At 42.6% G+C, this 19,763-nt stretch overlaps 1 protein-coding gene across 11 annotated transcripts in view; it reads right to left on the reverse strand.

Annotated features, from left to right (window-relative positions):
- The window catches only part of LOC137375959 (rap guanine nucleotide exchange factor 6-like), a 521,939-nt gene that overhangs the window by 371,925 nt on the left and 130,251 nt on the right, over window positions 1-19,763 (reverse strand). For 10 of the 11 annotated variants that reach the window (XM_068043752.1, XM_068043754.1, XM_068043748.1 and 7 more), the window contains exon 4: window positions 16,357-16,440. In XM_068043752.1, the coding sequence (XP_067899853.1) occupies window positions 16,357-16,440 (84 nt within the window). Of the gene's footprint in view, window positions 1-14,020; window positions 14,042-16,356; window positions 16,441-19,763 lie in introns of those variants that run through there. The other variant, XM_068043756.1, reaches the window with a different exon arrangement.

Raw genomic sequence — 19,763 nt, forward strand, 5'->3', positions numbered from 1 at the left:
ACAAAGAAGAAAGGTCCAACCTCAGCAGATCACATACAAGGCAGGACAGAGCAGAGAAATAAATAGCAGATGTAAAAAATATTTGAGGCACTGCTGCCCAACCAGTGTCCGCTGAATCAACAAGGAGATCCAGTTGCTTAAACCTTTACAAACAAATGCAAACAGAGTTTAGCCTCAACGCAGGCGCAGGAATAGCAGGTGACATATGCTCAATTGCTCCATTTTATATTGAAAACTCAATCTGTTCAGTTAAACGGTAAAATTATTTCATAAAATATGTACTTCTGTATTAACACACTGAAAATTAACTATTCACTACTAGAGGAAATTAATGTGCAATACCACTTGGCAAAACCTGTCACAGGGATGTGAAGCAACTTTTATAAAATTAATTTTCTACAAGTATGACAATTCCTTATCATATTTAAGACACACCATCCCCATTTGTTGTTAATAGAAACAAAATTAAACCTAAATTTTTAGTACATAGCTTCTAGTCTACATTCCCATTGCTGTTGCAGTATATGTTGCATTAAATTTAAATGCTGGAGTAATGTACCATAAAATCATTAAATGCTCAAATATTACAGTCCAGCCAGTGGAAATATTGTATTGTCATCAGCCTTAAACTACTGTATTACCCATACATGCAAACCAGCACGTCCCAAGATAAAATTTACTTTTATGTCAACACATACTTGGGGGCTACAATTTCCACTCAATTTACTAAAATAGTCCAAATGTGTTGTCCAGTTACCAAGTACTAGCTGGTGCCAACTACTCTCACCTCTGAATAATCTGGTGAATTTGTTTAGCATTGAAGCAGCAAACACAGCAGAAAGTTTTGGTATAATTGCAGTACTGTTGATAACTTCTGTAGTCGATATCTCCAATGTCACATTCCTGAGTAAGGCATGCTGTATTCTCTCTGCATGGGAACCACTTTCAATCAATACTTTTCATGTCTACGGTGTAGAACAAAATATTTCTACCAAAGATGGTCCCTTCCTCCCCATCTCAAACAAATGACAATTCACAGGCTGGACTAATAATCCAAAGAATGGGAATTCAAATGCCCCACGATCATTTAAAAATTTTAATTCAGTTGAAACAAAATTTGGATATACAAGCTAGTATCAGTAAAAGTGACCATGAAGCAATCGGATTGCCATAAAAACCCAACTGATTCACGAATGTCTTTTAGGGAAGGAAACCTGTTGTTACCTGATCTAGCCTGTACATGTTTTCAGTGGTAGACTGTTAACTGCCCTCTGAAGTGGACTAGCAAGGGAAACTCAGGATGGGCACTAAATGCCCCTCTTATCACTAACACTCACATCCAAGACTTAAGGCATCTCCGACAAATTTTAGGATGTGGACAAACCTAATAATGCAGGTTATTACAACCAAGGTGAGAGGAGTGCACTGTCTTTCTCCAGTTCCACTTCTCCACAGGTCACAACATATATTTTAAATGTGTACCCAGTTACTGATACGGCCAATTATATTACACTGTATTTTTATTTCAGAATAAAATCCATCAACCAGGTTGCTTTAAATAAGGAACAAAATCATCAATTCATTATAAAACAAGATGTATTCAGTAAAGATGCAAAGCATTAACTGAAATATGAAAGTTCCCTTCTACCTTAGCCCACACACACACACAGACACACACACACAGACGTTAAAGAAAAAAAATAAGCAGTTTTCTCTGCAGAGGTCTTTTTACAAAAAAGACAAAAAAAAATACTTTGGCCAAATACTCATTAACTCTTGAAGGAAAAAATGAGAAGATTTGGGGTGATATCAGTTGTCCCTTTATTCTGGAGTTCCAAATACGCGTAGACAGCGATCAGTGGGATCACTCTGGAGTTCTTTTCAGGCGGCTTCGAGAATTAATCTGGCAGGCTTTTCAGAAGAAATGCGACATCAGAGGGTTTCAGCTATCACACACTGGATTCACGGTTTCTCAGAGAGGTGGAGAAAAGATGAACTGGTGTCTTCTCTCTCAGCAGGCTGACTCCAACAGACTCAAAACAATGTCCAAAACGAAACCAACTCTAGAACACCATAAATCTTGTCATGTCACTTCTCTGTAAATAACTCCCCCGAGTCACCAAGGCTTTTGCTGTTTACTTAGCTGAAGACATGTGACTTCCATTAAGTGTTATTTTTAAGTAGAAAGCTCAAGTCCCAAAGTCCTTCCGGTGACTTTTCAAAAAAAAAGTCCAGCATCTATGGAATCACTTCATTCCTCCAAAGGAATTTTAAAACACGAATCCTCAAAAACTATTTAAAAAATGGAAGCACTTTCATAACAAGGTATTCCTGCTATTTTTAAATTGGCTGCTATCCAGGAAGCATACATCTTAAAAGTTTAAAGTGGTGGAATTGCAAAAGAAAGTGTGCTTTTTGTGATATTGGAGCTGCATATTGTCTGCAATCAAATGCTCCATTTCAACAAATGTATCTGAAGCTTGAGGCACATTCAACTTTGAATGATTTGCCTTCCTTTATTGAGACGACAACTGGCTTTTACTCAGTCCCTCTGACTGTAACAGAGAAGAGATCAATAATTAAAGACCATGGGAGACAAAGTCTCGATCTAACTTTGTACAGCCATAGTGCCACATAACAATGCCTCAACATACTGATGACAAACATTTGTTCCTTAAAATCATTAGCATTCACTAAAAACAAATTCACTGGTTGTTCACTTTGAATGCTGTTCAATTTTAATTTGACAAGAGAAGAAAGTTAAACAGGATTTAAATCCAATTTCATTTTAAAGACAACTGTCTTTCTTGTAGATGGTTTACGGATATCAAGTAGGGATCAAGAGGTGATAGACCAGAGTACTGTCAGTAAACATGTACAACATCACCCCACATCGCTGGATGATGTCACCAACATATACACATATGAGGAAAAGGAAGGGCAAAAGACAAATCGGTGGGGAAATTCCAGAAATAGCAGTATGGAAGTTGCGTGGCCTGCAGTTCACGGAAATCAGGGTCAAGAGAAGTAGAAGTGGGTCTAGTGAACATGATGAACTCAATGAAAGGAAACAGGAGAGAAGCTAAAAAGGATGCAGGATCATGGTTAGGACAGATGAGAGCTTTGGTGGGCAAGAGCAAGGGGATGAGCAACAACACAACTTAATGGATGGTCTCAATCCTGGCAACAAAGATGTCACAGGTCCACTCCACTTCTTGGATGTGAGTGTATCGGGGCATTGTAGATGGTTGGTAGCAGAGATAAGAAGCTTGGGTTTGTTTTGCTCTCAAGTACTGATTACTATACTTCCAAACCTCCCTTCAGTTTATTTGAGATTCTGGACTAATAGTCCAGGACCCCCTTTCCAAATAGGAATTCATCTATTTAAAAAAAAATTGTTAAAGCTTTCAGTTCCACTGCCTTCACTGATACTCCATTCTGAAATTCTAATACCCACTTACTTAAAAACTGCTTTCTACTGGTCCTCATTTTTTATTTTTATTCGTGCATGGGATGTGGGCGTTGCTCGCTAGGCCAGCATTTATTGCCCATCCCCAATTGCCCTTGAGGTGGTGGTGGTGAGCTGCCTTCTTGAACCGCTACAGCCCATGTGGGCTAGGTACATCCACAGTGCTGTGAGGAAGGGGGTTCCAGGATTTTGACCCCGTGACAGTGAAGAAACGGCAATATAGTTCCAAGTCAGGATGGTGTGTGGCTTGGAAGGGAACTCGCAGGTGGTGGTGTTCCTATGCATCAGCTGCCCTTGTCCTTCTAGGTGGCAGAGGTTGCAGGTTTGGAAGGTGCTGTCTAAAGGAGCCTTGGTACATTCCTGCAATGCATCTTGTAGATGGTACGCCGCACTGCGCGTCGGCGATGGAGGGAGTGAATGTTTGTGGATGGTGTGCCAATCAAGCGGGCTTTGTCCTGGATGGTGTCGAGCTTCTGGAGTGTTGTTGGAGCTGCACCCATCCAGGCAAGTGAAGAGTATTGCATTTCACTCCTGACTTGTGCCTTGTAGATGGTGGACAGGCTTTGGAGAGTCAGGAGGCGATGGCATTTATATGGCTACTCCAGTTCAGTTTCTGGTCAATGGTAACCCCCAGGATGTTGATAGTAGAAGATTCAGCGATCGTAATGCCACTGAATGTCAAGGGAAGATGGCGATATCTCTCGTTTGAGATGGTCATTGCCTGGCCCTCGGGTGGAGCGAATGATACTTGCTACCTATCAGCCCACGCCTGGATATTATCCAGGTCTTGCTGCATTTCTGCACGAACTGCTTCAGTATCTGAGTCGTTGTAACTGCTGCTGAATATTGTGCAATCATCAGCGAACATCCTCACTTCTGACCTTATGATTGAAGGAAGGTCCATTGAGGAAGCAGCTGAAGATGGTTGGGCTTAGGCCACTACCCCTGCAGTGATGTCCTGCAGCTGAGATGATTGACCTCCAACAACCACAACCATCATCCTTTGCACTAGGTTTGACTCCAGCCAGTGGAGGGTTTTCCCCGATTCCCATTGACTCCAGTTTTGCGTGGGCTCCTTGATGCCATACTCAGACAAATACTGCCTTGATATCAAGGGCAGTCACTCTCACCTCACCTCGTGTTCAACTCTTTTGTCCATGTTTGAACCAAGGCTTTAATGAGGTCAGGTGCTGAGTGGCCCTAGCGGAACCCAAACTGAGCATCCTTGAGCAGGTTATTGCTCAGCAAGTGCCACTTGACAGCACTAATGACGACACCTTCCATCACTTACTGATGATTGAGAGTAGACTGATGGGGCGGTAATTGGCCAGGTTGGACTTGTCCTGCTTTTTGTGGACAGGACATAGACGGGCAATTTTCCACATTGCCAGGTAGATGCCAGTGTTATAGCTGTACTGTAACAGCTTGGCTAGGGGCATGGCAAGCTCTGGAGCACAAGTCTCCAGTACTATTCCCGGAATGTTGTCAGGGCCCATAGCATTTGCAGTATCCAGTGCCTTCAGTTGTTTCTTTATATCATGTGGTGTGAATCGAATTGGCTGAAGCATGGCATGTGATGCTGGGAACTTCAGGAGGTGGTCAATTTGGATCACCCACTCGGCACTTCTGGCTGAAGACTGTTGCAAATGCTTCAGCCTTATCTTTTGCACTGATAAGGTGCCTCCCCCATCATTGAGAATGGGGATGTGTGTGGAGCAACCTCCTCGAGTTAGTTGTTTAATTGTCCACCACCATTCATGACTAGATGTGGCAGGACTGCAAAGCACAGACCTGATCCATTGGTCATGGGATCGTTTAGCTCTGTCTATCACATGCTACTTACACTGTTTGTCATGCAAGTAGTCCTGGGTTGTAGCTTCACCAGATTGACACCTCATTTTGAGGTATGCCTGGTGCTGCTCCTGGCATGCCGTCCTGCACACTTCATTGAACCAGGGCTGGTCCCCTGGATTGATGGAAGTGGTAGAGTGGGGGATATGCTGGGCCATGAGGTTACAGATTGTGGTCGAGTACAATTCTGCTGCTACTGCTGATGGCCCACAGCGCCTCATGGATGTGCAGTTTTTCATTGCTAGATCTGTTTGAAATCTATCCCATTTAGCATGGTGGTAGTGCCACACAACACTATAGAGAGTATCCTCAATGTGAAGACGGGACTTTATCTCCACAAGGACTGTGCGGTGGTCACTCCTACCAATACTGTCATGGACAAATGCATCTGTGGCAGGCAGACTTGTGAGGATGAGGACAAGTATGTTTTCCCCTCTTGTTGGTTCTCTAACCACCTGCCGGAGACCCAGTCTATTTATTTATTTATTTATTGAGAGATACAGCACTGAAACAGGCCCTTCGGCCCACCGAGTCTGTGCCGACCATCAACCACCCATTTTATACTAACCCTACAGTAATCCCATATTCCCTACCACCTACCTACACTAGGGGCAATTTACAATGGCCAATTTACCTATCAACCTGCAAGTCTTTGGCTGTGGGAGGAAACCGGAGCACCCGGCGAAAACCCACGCGGTCACAGGGAGAACTTGCAAACTCCGCACAGGCAGTACCCAGAATCAAACCCAGGTCCCAGGAGCTGTGAGGCTGCGGTGCTAACCACTGCTAGTAGCTATGTTCTTTCGGACTCCGCCAGCAGTGGTGCTACCAAGCCACTCTTGGCAATGGACATTGAAGTCCCCCACCCAGAGTACATTCTGCACCCTTGTCACCCTCAGTGCTTCCTAAAAGTGGTGCTCAACATGGAGGAGTACTGATTCATCAGTTGGTTGGGGGAGGGGGGGTGGCGGCAGCAGTAGGTGGTAATCAGCAGGAGGTTTCCTTGCCCATGTTTGACCTGATGCCATGAGACTTCATGGGGTCTGGAGTCGATGTTGAGGACTCCCAGGGAATCTCCCTCCCAAATGTATGCCACTGTGCTGCCACCTCTGCTGGGTCTGTCCTGCCGATGGGACAGGACATACACAAGGATGTTGATGGCAGTATCTGGGACATTGGCTGATTCAGTGAGTATGACTGTGTCAGGCTGTTGCTTGACCAGTCTGTGGGACAACTCTCCCAAATTTGGCACAAACCCCCAGATGTTAATAAGGAGGACTTTGCAGGGTCGACAGAGCTTGGTTTGCCATTGTCATTTCCGGTGCCTAGGTCAATGCCAGGTGGTCCGTCCAGTTTCATTCCTTATTGACTTTGTAGTGCTTAGATACAACGGAGTGGCTTGCTAGGTCATTTCAGAGAGCATGTAAGAGTCAACCACATTGCTGTGGGTCTGGAGTCACATGTAGGCCAGACCAGGCAAGGACAGCAGATTTCCTTCCCTGAAAGACATTAGTGAAACAGATGTGTTTTTACACAATCGACAATGGTTTCATGGCCATCATTAGACCAGCTAATTCCAGATTTTTTCATTATTTGAAATTAAAATTAATTACATTAATTCAAATTCCGCCTTCTGCCGCCGTGGGATTCGAACCCATGTGCCCAGAGCAATACCGCCACGCCATAGCCTCCCGACGTCCTATGCCTTTTTGACAGGAACTTGAACTACTATGGACTCTCAATCTTTTGCCTCAATAAACACTTATATAACATAGAAAACATCCCTACGTGCTTCATTGAGGCACAAGAAAGACAGATACCAAAAATAATCGGAGGGGTGCCCAAAAGACATAACAGCTGTTATGAAAGTGCTTCCATTATTTTTTTTTTGAGAACTTATGTTCAAGCTGAAGGGATTCCATGGGTGCTTTTTTTTAAAACCAAGTTAACCAACAGGACAAGATGTTGTTTGAAAGCCACGTGTGCCGGGGGCCATCTGTGATTTGGGCTTAGAAAACAGCAGAATCCTTGGTGACCTAAAAAAACTGGTTAGAGAGAAGCCACATGTCAAGGTTTATGGAGATCAGGAGGTTGGTTCACTGTTTGGGGTTTGAACATTGTTTTCAGTTTTAGTTGTGGTATGAACTGTTTGAAGACAGTTGGTGTTTTTCTGCCAAGGAGAAAATAAATCACCCAGCTCACCTCAAAGAACAAAAAGCAAAGAACAGTACAGCACAGGAACAGGACATTCGGCCCTCCAAGCCTGCGCCGATCTTCATGCCTGCCTAAACTAAAACCTTCTGCACTTCCGGGGACCGTATCCCTCTATTCCCATCCTATTCATGTATTTGTCAAGATGCCTCGTAAACGTCGCTATCGTACCTGCTTCCACCACCTCCCCCAGCAGCAAGTTCCAGGCACTCACCAACCTCTGTGTAAAGAACTTGCCTCGCACATCCCCTCTAAACTTTGCCCCTCTCACCTTAAACCTATGTCCCCTCGTAACGGACTCTTCCACCCTGGGAAAAAGCTTCTGACTATCCACTCTGTCCATGCCGCTCAAAACTTTGTAAACCTCTATCATGTCGCCCCTCCACCTCCGTCGTTCCAGTGAAAACACTGAGTTTATCCAACCTCTCCTCATAGCTAATGCCCTCCAGACCAGGCAACATCCTGGTAAACCTCTTCTGTATCCTCTCCAAAGCCTCCACGTCCTTCTAGCAGTGTGGCGACCAGAATAGCATACCTCCTTCTCTACTTTTCTGAAGAAATCCTGGCAGGATCCAGTGTAGAAAAAAATCCCTGGTGCCGTATAGCTCCTGAGAAGCTGGAAAAATCCTGCAATTCAAGTGTGGGCTGACAAAAAAACCTTGATGCCACATTTCTCCCAGAAGGCCTGCTAGAATAATTCTCGACATCTCCAGAATGGACTGCTTCTGAGACAAACCCAGTGACCAGTCTCTGTATACCCGGAACAAAAACAAGAAATGCTGGATTCACTCAGCAGGTCTGGCAGCATCTGTGGAAAGAGAAGCAGAGTTAACGTTTCGGGTCAGTGACCCTTCTTCGGAACTGACAAATATTAGAAAAGTCACAGATTATAAACAAGTGAGGTGGGGGTTGGGCAAGAGATAACAAAGGAGAAGGTGCAGATTGGACCAGGCCACATAGCTGACCAAAAGGTCACGGAGCAAAGGCAAACAAGATGTTAATGGTGTGTTGAAAGACAAAGCATTAGTACAGATTAGGTGTGAATATACTGAATATTGAACATCAGCAAGTGCAAACCTGAAGAAAAACAACCTGAAAAAAACAGTGGGTGAGCAAACTGAACAAACTAAGATGAACTGAAATAAATACAAAAAAAGATTGTAAAAAATGTAAAAAGGAATGCCAAAAAAAAAAAGGAAGAAAAAATAACTAAAAATGAAAGTAAAGTGGGGGGCTGTCATGCTCTGAAATTATTGAACTCAATGTTCAGACCGGCAGGCTGTAGTGTGCCTAATCGGTAGATGAGATGCTGTTCCTCGAGCTTGCGTTGATGTTCACTGGAACACTGCAGCAATCCCAGGACAGAGATGTGAGCATGAGAGCAGGGGGGAGTGTTGAAATGGCAAGCAACCGGAAGCTCAGGGTCCTGCTTGCGGACAGAGCGGAGATGTTCCGCAAAGCGGTCACCCAGTCTGCGCTTGGTCTCCCCAATGTAGAGGAGACCACACTGTGAGCAGCGAATACAGTATACTATATTGAAAGAAGTACAAGTAAATCGCTGCTTCACCTGAAAGGAGTGTTTGGGGCCTGGGATAGTGAGGAGAGAGGAGGTAAATGGGCAGGTATTACACCTCCTGCGATTGCAAGGGAAGGTGCCCTGGGACGGGGACGAGGTGGTGGGGGTAATGGAGGAGTGGACCAGGGTGTCGCGGAGGGAACGATCCCTTCGGAATGCTGACAGGGGAAGGGAGGGGAAGATGCGACTGGTAGTGGCATCACGCTGGAGGTGGTGAAAATGGCGGAGGATGATCCTTTGGATATGGAGGCTGGTGGGATGAAAAGTGAGGACAAGGGGAACCCTGTCACGGTTCTGGGAGGGAGGGGAAGGGGTGAGGGTAGAGGTGCGGGGAATGGGTCGGACACGGTTGAGGGCCCTGTCAACCACAGTGGGGGGAAATCCTCGGTTGAGGAAAAAGGAGGTCATATCAGAAGCACCGTCATGGAAGGTAGCATCATCAGAGCAGATGCGTCGGAGACGGAGAAACTGGGAGAATGGAATGGAGTCCTTACAGGAGGTAGGGTGTGAAGAAGTGTAGTCGAGGTAGCTGTGGGAGTCAGTGGGCTTATAATGGATATTGGTAGACAACCTATCCCCAGAGATGGAGACAGAGAAGTCGAGGAAGGGAAGGGAAGTGTCAGAGATGGACCATGTAAAGGTGAGAGAAGGGTGGAAATTGGAAGCAAAGTTGATAAAGTTTTCTAGTTCGGGGCGGGAGCAGGAAACGGCACCGATACAGTCATCAATGTACCGGAAAAAGAGTTGGGGGAGGGGGCCTGAGTAGGACTGGAACAAAGAATGCTCGACATATCCCACAAAAAGACAGGCATAACTAGGACCCATGCGGGTACCCATAGCAACACCTTTTACTTGAAGGAAGTGAGTGGAGTTGAAGGAGAAGTTGTTCAATGTGAGAACAAGTTCAGCCAGGCGGAGGAGGGTGTTGGTGGATGGGGACTGGTTGGGCCTCTGTTCCAGGAAGAAGCGGAGAGCCCTCAAACCATCCTGGTGGGGGATGGAGGTGTAGGTATACCCGGATGCCAGACCCAAAAAACGGGACAACTGACTTCCGTGCATATCTTTCTCGTTTTGCCAAAAATTAGCAAGTATTTAGCCAAAGTAGTTTTTTTCTGTCTTCTTTTGTAACAGACCGCTACAGAGAAAATTTCTGTACATTTTGCAGTGTTTGCATTCAAATGTAATTGGGGAGTTTTTAAAAAGGGAATTTTTATATTGTAAATCGGTGTGTTAATACTTTGCTTCGTTACTGGTCAAGTCTTGTTTTATAATAAACAGATAATGTTGCTGTTTATTAAAGAAACCTGGTTGGCGTATTTCATTCTGGGATTTTAAAAAAAAGAGCATACGATTGGTTGCATCAGTAACCGGGTAAACATTTAAATAGATGTTGTGACTTGTGGAGAAGTGGAACTAGAAAAGACAGTGCACTCCTCCCACCTCGGTTGTAACACAGTCTTAAAAGGAGGAGAGGGAGAGAATTCTGAGCATGAAGCCTAGATAGCTGAAGGTGCAGCTGCCTATGGTGGGTAAAGGGAGACAGGAATGCACAAGAAGCTGTTATTCTGGTTCCACTGATTTTATTGGTTTGAACTTTGCATTATTGAAGCTTTGGAAAATTGCTTTTAGTTCTTCCAGTGCTAGATTTCAGATTTAACCCACCAAAGCAACATGGAAACAAAACATTCAAACCAGAAAAACAAAAGTCGGCAAAAGTGCAAGAAGTGGGCATAACCAGAAACAAAGCCCATTATGGATATCATACATCCCATTTCTGTGAGACTTCCATCTGCTGCTGGCCTTGCAACAGTTTAGTTTGTAGCAAGCAGAAGCGAACAAGAGTTGTGCATTTTCCCAAATTTTCATTTTAAATGTGTAAATTTGCAAAAGAAAACTGAATTTGATAAAGGAAGTCCACACATGGAACACGTTAATTCAAGTTTCGTATGCCAAAGTTTCATGCTTTTGTTTCGCTCAATTTCAGCAAAGCTTTTCTTACCCCCTCCCGGTCATATACAATGATGCCCAGCCCACAGAAGAGGCAGTAACCTGCTGCTTTTCTCAAGTACAAAAGGTGTGACCAACTAACAAAGTGCTGGTGAGTTTCTCAGGTCTTCAATGTTTCTTCTGTCCTTTTGGGGAAGTACAGTTTCCATTCGGCCCATTTCTGACTTCAACCAATAGCTTAGTCAAAATCAGGAACTCAAGTTTGTGGCCAACTGTCAGTGTGAAAAAGTATCCCACTAATATTAAAGCAGATCTTGAAAGTAATGATACTTCCTCTAAACACTCCAGTATATTGCAGAAGGTTTGGCCTCTGTCTCACTGCTGTGGTGGGACAGTTTCACAGAAAACAATTACAGTGATACTGTAAATCCCCATATGGTCCCAACATAGAGAAGCAGATAGAATCTTTTTTTTTTTACAAACAAGTTTCTATAGAACAGCTATTCCCCCCACCAAGTTTATTAATTATTTTTAAAATCCATTTGGTAAATTTGCCGTGAGATGAGGTAACTGCACTGTGCAGACCAGAAAAACCCCAACCAACTTATTCACTGTTCTGTGCTGACTCAATTGGCATAAGGTACACAGATTAAAATCTCATGAACTGCTACACAAAAAAAAACAAAAAGGCTAATGGAATGCTTCCCTTTACATCTAGAAAACTAGAAGATAAGTGGGTAGAAATTATGCTTCAGTTATACAAAGTCCTGGTTGGACTACACCTGAAGTACTGTGAGCAGTTCTGGGTATCACACTGCAGGAAGGATATATTGGCCTGGCGGGAATGCAGGTTAGATTTACCAGAATGATATTTGGACTCCAAAATGGTAAAACTGCAATGAGACATTACACAAACTAGGGTTGTATTCATTGGAAGTTAGAAGGTTAAAGGAGTGATTTGATCAAAGTTTTCAAGATATTAAGGAAAACTGATGGAGATAAAATATTTACTCTGGTTAGGGAGTATAGGTTTAAGGGGCACAGTCTAAAAATTAGAGCTACACTTTTCAGGAGTGAAATAGGAAACACTACTACATACAAAAGGCAATTGATGCCATATTAATTGTTAATGTTAAATGTGAGATTGACAGATTTTTGTTAACCAAAGGTAATAAGGGATGTGTGGTAAAGGCAGGAATATGGAGTTAGGTCACAGATCAGCCATGATCTCAATGAATGGCAGAACAGGGTAAATGGCCTACTCTTGTTCCTAAGTTCCTTAATAGAAATGAGGTGGGATACTTCAATTGGCCTCAGCATTCCTGGGTTTTGAGAAATGGAATGGATGAGAAACAAAAGGAATAAATTCACCCAGGTACCCTAATTACGATTGCCACGCTGCTAAATGTACATGTTATAAAATACCGCACAAGCGGTTTCTCTACCAGGTAGAATCTTGCAAAATTTGAGCTAATCTACTGCCATCAATTATGAATTAGCCAAACGCTTATAAATGGAAAGCTGTTGTCAATGGATTTGCATCCACTTGGAGACCTGTGGTGTCTTGCAGAGATCCGTGTTTCGACCTTTGCACCTTATTATCGGCATTCATGACCTAGATATAGGGGTTATGGGAATTATCCACAAGTTTTCAGATGATACAAAGCTACAAGAGAGTGTTAAAGCTGCAGAGGATGCTAAACTATAGCAAACAGATCTCAAGTGTGTGAATGAGCCCATATTTGGCAAATTATGTTTAACATAGAAAAAAGTGCAGTTCTATACAGGAGGGCAGGTCTACTGCTAAATGTACAGAAAATAAAATCAAATGCAGTGGTAAAAGAAAAAGATCTGGGTATTCTAGTGCATCACTTTTTAAAAAAGGTTCCTGAACAATGTTGTAAAGCTAAAGCAAACAGATTACTGGATTGTATTCACAGGACAATTCATTACAAAACATAGCTTCTCCTTGTACGGGACTTAGGTTAGGCCTCCTTTAGAATATGCTGCCCAGTTCTGATCCCCTCACATGGCTTTGGAAAAGGTACAGAGGAGGGACACGATTTATTCGTAGCTTAAAACATCTTAGCTATCCTGTATTCACGTGGACAAATTATTTCAAATGGATAATTTGAGGATCAGGGGTCAGGCTTATAACCTACTCAAAGTTAAAACTAGGCTGCATGTTAGGCAATTCTTATTTCCCCAAAGATTATTGGATCTGCTGAACAAGTTTCTGACTGTGGTGAATGTCGATTTGCTGTATACCTTTCAGAGCGAGCGGGACCCGTTTCTAGCTGGGGAGATCAATTCATACCAAAGGTAAATAAGTCAGTGGCCGTACTGGCTCCCAAACTAGTTTCAATTGTCTAAAAGGGTTGGAGAGAAATTTGAGATTTTTTTTCCCTTAATTAGCCTGTGTTTTTAATTTGTTCTGTCGTCTCTCCCAGGAGATTGCACAGCTTGGAGTTGGTTGGGCGCATCTGCATCCTGATGCACAATTGTTTATGACTGTATGAGACAGGCTGGATGGACCAGCAGGTCCATTTGTTTTGTATTTTCGTATGATCTGTTGACAGGATAGAGTTCAGTTATAATGTCACAACAATCGACTCGTCTAGGTTCATGGAAGAATGGCCATTTAAACAAGGTTCCAGTGCAGCTGTGGATTTGTACCCCAAAACAAGTTACTTCAGGAGAAAATAGTAAATCTAGTTCAGCCCGAGCCTTTGGTAGCTTGAAAAAATTAAACAGTAATTATTATGCATCAGATGCTGCTGTAAACTTCGTACCATTTCTATATTGGGTCATGTTAATCACAACGTTTGCTTTCATCCTTTTCATTAAAAAAAAGGAAATCAATGAAACCTCATTGCGGGGTGAGAAATTATGCTGCAAACATTGCTCAGGATTGAAGATAAAATTCAGCTAATATGTCTTCTCTGTTCCAACAGCAGACCACTTACCTTTCTCAGCCATGAGATTCCATCTTCATTCCTTAATTCTCTGCGCCACCAGGAATACACCAGAAATTATATTGCTATTTAATGATACCCAATGGTTCCCTCATTGCTTCCTATTGCCCTCCCCCATTTTGTTACACTGCTGTGTCTTTCAATCTCATTTCCCTTTTTTAAAAGAAAGATTCACTTCCCTATGTTTAGTCTCCCACATTTAGGGGCTGATTCCCCGATCAGGCACTCCCAGGGAGTGCAGGTCAGGAAATCACAAGCACACATGCTATAACTTCCTGTCTGTTTAGTTTTGATGGATGGGAAATCAAAGGCTTCAGCCCCATGATTTCCCAACCTGCACTCCCAGCAAGTGCAACTCCACCACTAGGAGCACTTAATAGAGGTACCAGCCTCTCTATTGCACACTGCAATAGTGATGCTTATGAAGATGTGCAAGAACACACGCCTTGATAACAAAAACATCAGTACCCCAAAACAACATGTCTTGTAACTCTGTACAACTTATTGCACTTATTATATGGCATCCGGCCAGGTTGGGTATAGTGCGCTGAATAAGATGAAGAAGTGCTAATGGTACGTGTGTGTTTTTGCTGTCCTGTTCCTCCAGAGTGATACAGACATTTTCCTTTAAATAAAACGGCAGATAGCATGATAATTCTCAGTAAAATTCATCTCAATGTTGTTTTGAATATGGGTATCTGGTGCTGGTAAGCTGCTACTGCCTATATGTCTGGAAAATATGGACTGCAAGACACTGGTTCAAATGACCTCGGACTGTAACAGCAAAGTTCAAGCAGTCCATGAAATATTATCTGAACCTTGAGCTGAGTGGAATGACAAGTTCTAAAAGACTGCGCCCACAAGTCTAACTACAGTGCCACTGTACGACTGCAACTTAACTGCACAATTATAGACTTTGATTTCACTAAAGTTTACAGGGAAACTGCATACATTATAAAACACCCTCTTTATGGCTGATTTCTTCAGTTTGTGTTTTTACTGCTTTCCTTCTTTTAGTATAACTTCGCACTCAAAAGCAGTCAGTACTCCTGCTTTTACTCAATACTAAAAGATGAGTTTCCGCTTGCACTACTGTAATCATTAGTACTGAGAGTATGAATTATGGTAGAGGCTTAAGTTCATAAAAACAACTGATCTGATGACCACAAACTATCATGGCATAAACCCCAAGAATAAACTCATCAGGTGGCTAATAAGGCTGACTAATGTTCCACAAATTTCAGCCTCAGGATTTTGGCCCAAAGATAATGAAAGAAGGGGAATATATTTCCAAGTCAGGTGTGTGACTTGGAGGGGAACTTGCAGGTAGTGTTGTTTCCATGTACTGGCTGCCCTTGGTCTTCTAGGTGGTAGGAGGTCACAGGTTTTGGAGATGCAGTTGAAGGAGCCATGGCGAATTACTGCAGTACATCTTTTAAATGGTACCCACTGCAAGCACAGGGCATCGGAGGTGAAAGGAAAAAATGTTTAGGATGGTGCATGGGATGCTAATCAAGCGGGTTGCTTTTTTATGGATGGTCTCAAGTCCTGGAGTGTTGCTGGAGTTTCACTCTCCAGGCAAGTGGAGAGTATTCCATCACACTCCTGACTTGTGCCTTCTAGGTATTGGAAATGTTTTGGGCAGTCAGGTGAGTTGTTTGCCGCAGAATACTCAGCCTCTGTCTTGCTCTTGTAGTCACAACGTTTATGTTGCTGGTCCTGTAAAGTATCTGATCAACGCTGACCCCCCGCAGGACATGGATGCTAGGTCAAGTTAAATTTTCAAGACGGAGAGCGGCAGATTCTTTTTAAGTGAGGTTATCAAGAGATATGCATCAATGTTGGGTAACTGGAGTTATGGTCCAGATCAGTCATTGATCTAATTGAATGGTGGAACCAGCTTCAGGGACTGAATGGCCTATTTCTTCATTTAAATATCATAGCACTGATGGAGCGGAGCAGACAAACAGGAACGTGCTCCATTCCTCCAGCACAGACATGCAACTTCAGTCATGGCTCTGACTATTGATTTAAAAATCAGAGAGTTCACCAGAACAGATGGAGAGGAAAAGGAGATTTAAAAATAGTAATGGAAGTTGGACTGAACTGAACTCAGGAAAGAGAGTGTAACAGTATTGGAGGCATGGAGCAATTGATGGGAATGCAATCCATGACACATACACTCAGCAGCTAAAAAAAAAGTCCCTCTTTTGTTTCTTTTTGGAGGATGACAGTGGGTCAAAATCCTGGGTTGTTCCCCATCATTCGGGTCCCATAAAATCTTAACAGTATTTATTAACTACATATGGAAAAAATGCATTAATTACCTGCAACGGGGCAGAAACATCGACTCCTTGATAAATACAGATCCTGAAAGCAGGATATACCAGCAAGTCGCAATGCTATCAGGACTAAAACAAAAAAAAAGAAAAATGTACTCACACAATTATGCAAAACATTAACAGCAAAATTCAGGTCTGTAGAATAATTATTAGTGTCATCACTATTTCAAACAGAATCACTGCGTTAGTTTACTTTAAAAAGAGCTGACCCATGACTTGAAACTCAATCTGTAAAACTAACACACCAAGGAGAGAGTGGCATGATTCCCAACAGTGCTACACTCCTAACAGTAACCACACTGTAGGACGGGGTATACAATAAGAAATAATGGGGGCTTGTGAGAAAAGTACAGTGATAATCATGGGTGATGTTAATCTACAGATAGATTGGATGAATCAGATTGGCAAAGGTAGCCTGGAAGATCAGTTCATGGAGTGTCTTCAGGACAGTTTCTCAGAGCAGCTTCTTTGGCTTCCTTATCTCGAGAGACAATGGGTAAGCGCCAGGAGGTGGTCAGTAGTGTGTGGAGCAGCGCCTTGAGTGGCTATAAAGGCCAATTCTAGAGTGACAGGCTCTTCCACAGGTGCTGCAGAAAAATGTGTTTGTCGGGGCTGTTACATCTACAGCCAACCAGAGAGCAGGCTACTCTAGATCTGGTAATGTGTAACGAGACAGGATTAATTAATTACCTCATAGTAAAGGCACCCCTAGGTAGCAGCGATCACAAAATGATTGAATTTCACATCTGGTTGAAGGAGAGAAGAGCGGATCTAAGACTAGTGTTTCAAACTTAATTAAGGGTAATTATGAGGGTTTGAGGACAGAGCTGGCTAAAGCAAGCTGGAAAATTAGATTAAGGGATGGATCAACAGAGATGCAGTGGCAGACATTTAAGGAGATATTTCATAACACACAGCAAAGCTACATTCCAGTGCGAAAGAAAAAAGACTCTAGGGGAAGGACGCAGAATCCGTGGCTAACGAAGGAAGTTAAAGATAGTATCAAATTAAAAGAAAAAGTGCATAATTCACCGAAGAGTAGTGGCAGGTCAAAAGATTGGACAGAATATAAAAAACAGCAAAGATTGTCTAAAATAACAATGAGAGAGAAATTAAAGTACGAGAGAAAGCTAGCTAGAAATATAAAAACGGACAGTAAGATGATTGGATGATCAGCCATGATCATAATGAATGGCGAAGCAGGCTCAAAGGGCCGAATGGCCTACTCCTGCTGCTATTTTTTATGTTTCTAAGAGCTTCTACAAGTAAGTAACGTGAGCGCTGGTCCTCTAGAGAGAGGATGGGGAATGAATAGTGGAAAATAAGGAAATGGCAGAGGAATTGAACAGGTATTTTGCATTTGTCTTCACTGTAAAGGATACAAATAACATCCCAGACATAATTGTGAATCAAGAGGTGAAAGGGAGGGAGGAAGTTAAAACAATTACCATCACCAGGGAAAGGTTACTGAGAAAATTATTCAAACTAAAAGCTGACAAGTCCCCAGGTCCTGATGGACTTCATCCTAGGATCGTAAAAGAAGTCGCTGCTGAGATAGTGAATGCATTGGTTTTAATTTTCCAAACTTCCCTAGATTCTGGAAAGGTCCCATCAGATTGGAAAATAATTTAACTCTGCTATTCAAGAAAGGAGAAAGACAGAAAGCAGGAAACTACAGGTCAGTTAGCTCAACATCTGTCAGAGGAAAAATGCTGGAATCTATTATTAAAGAGGTTATAGCAGGTCATTTAGAAAATCTCAATGCAATCAGGCAGAGTCAACATGGTTTTGTGAAAAGGAAATCGTGTTTAACCAATTTATTAGAGTTCTTTGAGGAAGTAACAAGCAACGCGGATAAAGGGAAACCTGTGGATGTGATGTACTTGGATTTCCAGAAGGCATTTGACAAGGTGCCACATCAAAGGTTACGAAACAAAATAAGAGCCCATGGTACGGGAAGTAACATATTAGCATGGATAGAAAATTGGTTAGCTAACAGGAAAGAGACAGTCAGCATAAATGGGTCATTTTCAGGTTGGCAAGCTGTAACTAGTGGATTGCCATCGGGATCAGTGCTGGGGCCACAACTATTTACAATCTAGATCAATGACTTGGATGAAGGGACAGAATGTATGGCTGTTAAATTTGCTGATGACACAAAGATAGGTAGGAGAGTAAGTTGTGAAGAGGACATAAGGATATAGATAAGTTAAGTGAGTGCGCAAAGATTTGACAGATGGAGTATAATGTGGGAAAGCATGAACTTGTCCACTTTGGTCGGAAAAATAGAAAAGCAACATATTATTTGAATGGAGAGAGATTGTAGAACTCTGAAATGCAGAGGAATCTGGGTGGCCTAGTACACAAAACACAAAAAGTTAGTATGCAGGTAGAGCAAGTGATTAAGAAGGGAAATGCAATGTTGTCAGTTATTGCAAGGGAAATGGAATATAAAAGTAGAGATGTTTTGCTACAGTTGGACAGGGCATTGGTGAGACCACATGTAGAGTATTGTGTAGAGTTTTGGTCTCCTTACTTAAGGAAGGATATAACTGCATTGCAAGCAGTTCAGAGAAGGTTCACTCAACTAATTCTTGGGATGAGGAGGGTTATCTTATGGGGAAAAGTTGGATAAGTTGGGTCTGCATTCATTGCAGTTTAGAAGGATGAGAGGTGATCTTATTGAAACATGCAAGATCCTGAGGGGACTTGACAGGGTGGATGGTGAAAGGACGGCTTCCCCTTGTGGGAGAGACCAGGGGACACAGTTTAAAAATAAGGGGACTACCATTTAAGACAGCGATGAGGAGAAATTTTCTCTCTGAGCATTGTAAGTCTGTGGAACTCTCTTCCTCAGAGAGCGATGGAGGCAGGGCATTTTTAAGGCAGAGGTAGACAGATTCTTGACAAACAAGGGAGTCAAATGGTATCGGAGTAGGCAGGAAAGTGGAGTTATGCCGCCAAACAGATCAGCCATGATCTTATAGAATGGCCGAGCAGGCTCGAGGGGCCAAACAGCCTACTCCTGCTCCTAGTTCGTATGTACCATTCTGTACAGGAATGCAATTGTAACTGTACCGTTGCATGCATTCCACATGATAGTTATTACTCCTACAACTGTTAAACAACCAACAATTCTCAAATTGTAGGCTATTTCATAGTTGAAGTCTTCCACAAATTGCTCTTGTATCTGCTTTTTGAAAACAGGTTAGTTCTTTGGGTAAGTAATACTCAGCAGAGTCTGCAAATTTTGCCATTATTATGACAATGCACATTACAAAATTAAAAATAATGCTCTATGAAGTAACATTTCTAATGCAAAACACTGACCCCATAATAGCTAGAAGGAAAACAACTGCAAATCTTCTCTCCAACTGTTAGGAGAAAAACTG

The sequence above is a fragment of the Heterodontus francisci genome, chromosome 12 (genome assembly GCF_036365525.1).
Source record: "Heterodontus francisci isolate sHetFra1 chromosome 12, sHetFra1.hap1, whole genome shotgun sequence".
Lineage (NCBI taxonomy): Eukaryota > Metazoa > Chordata > Chondrichthyes > Heterodontiformes > Heterodontidae > Heterodontus > Heterodontus francisci.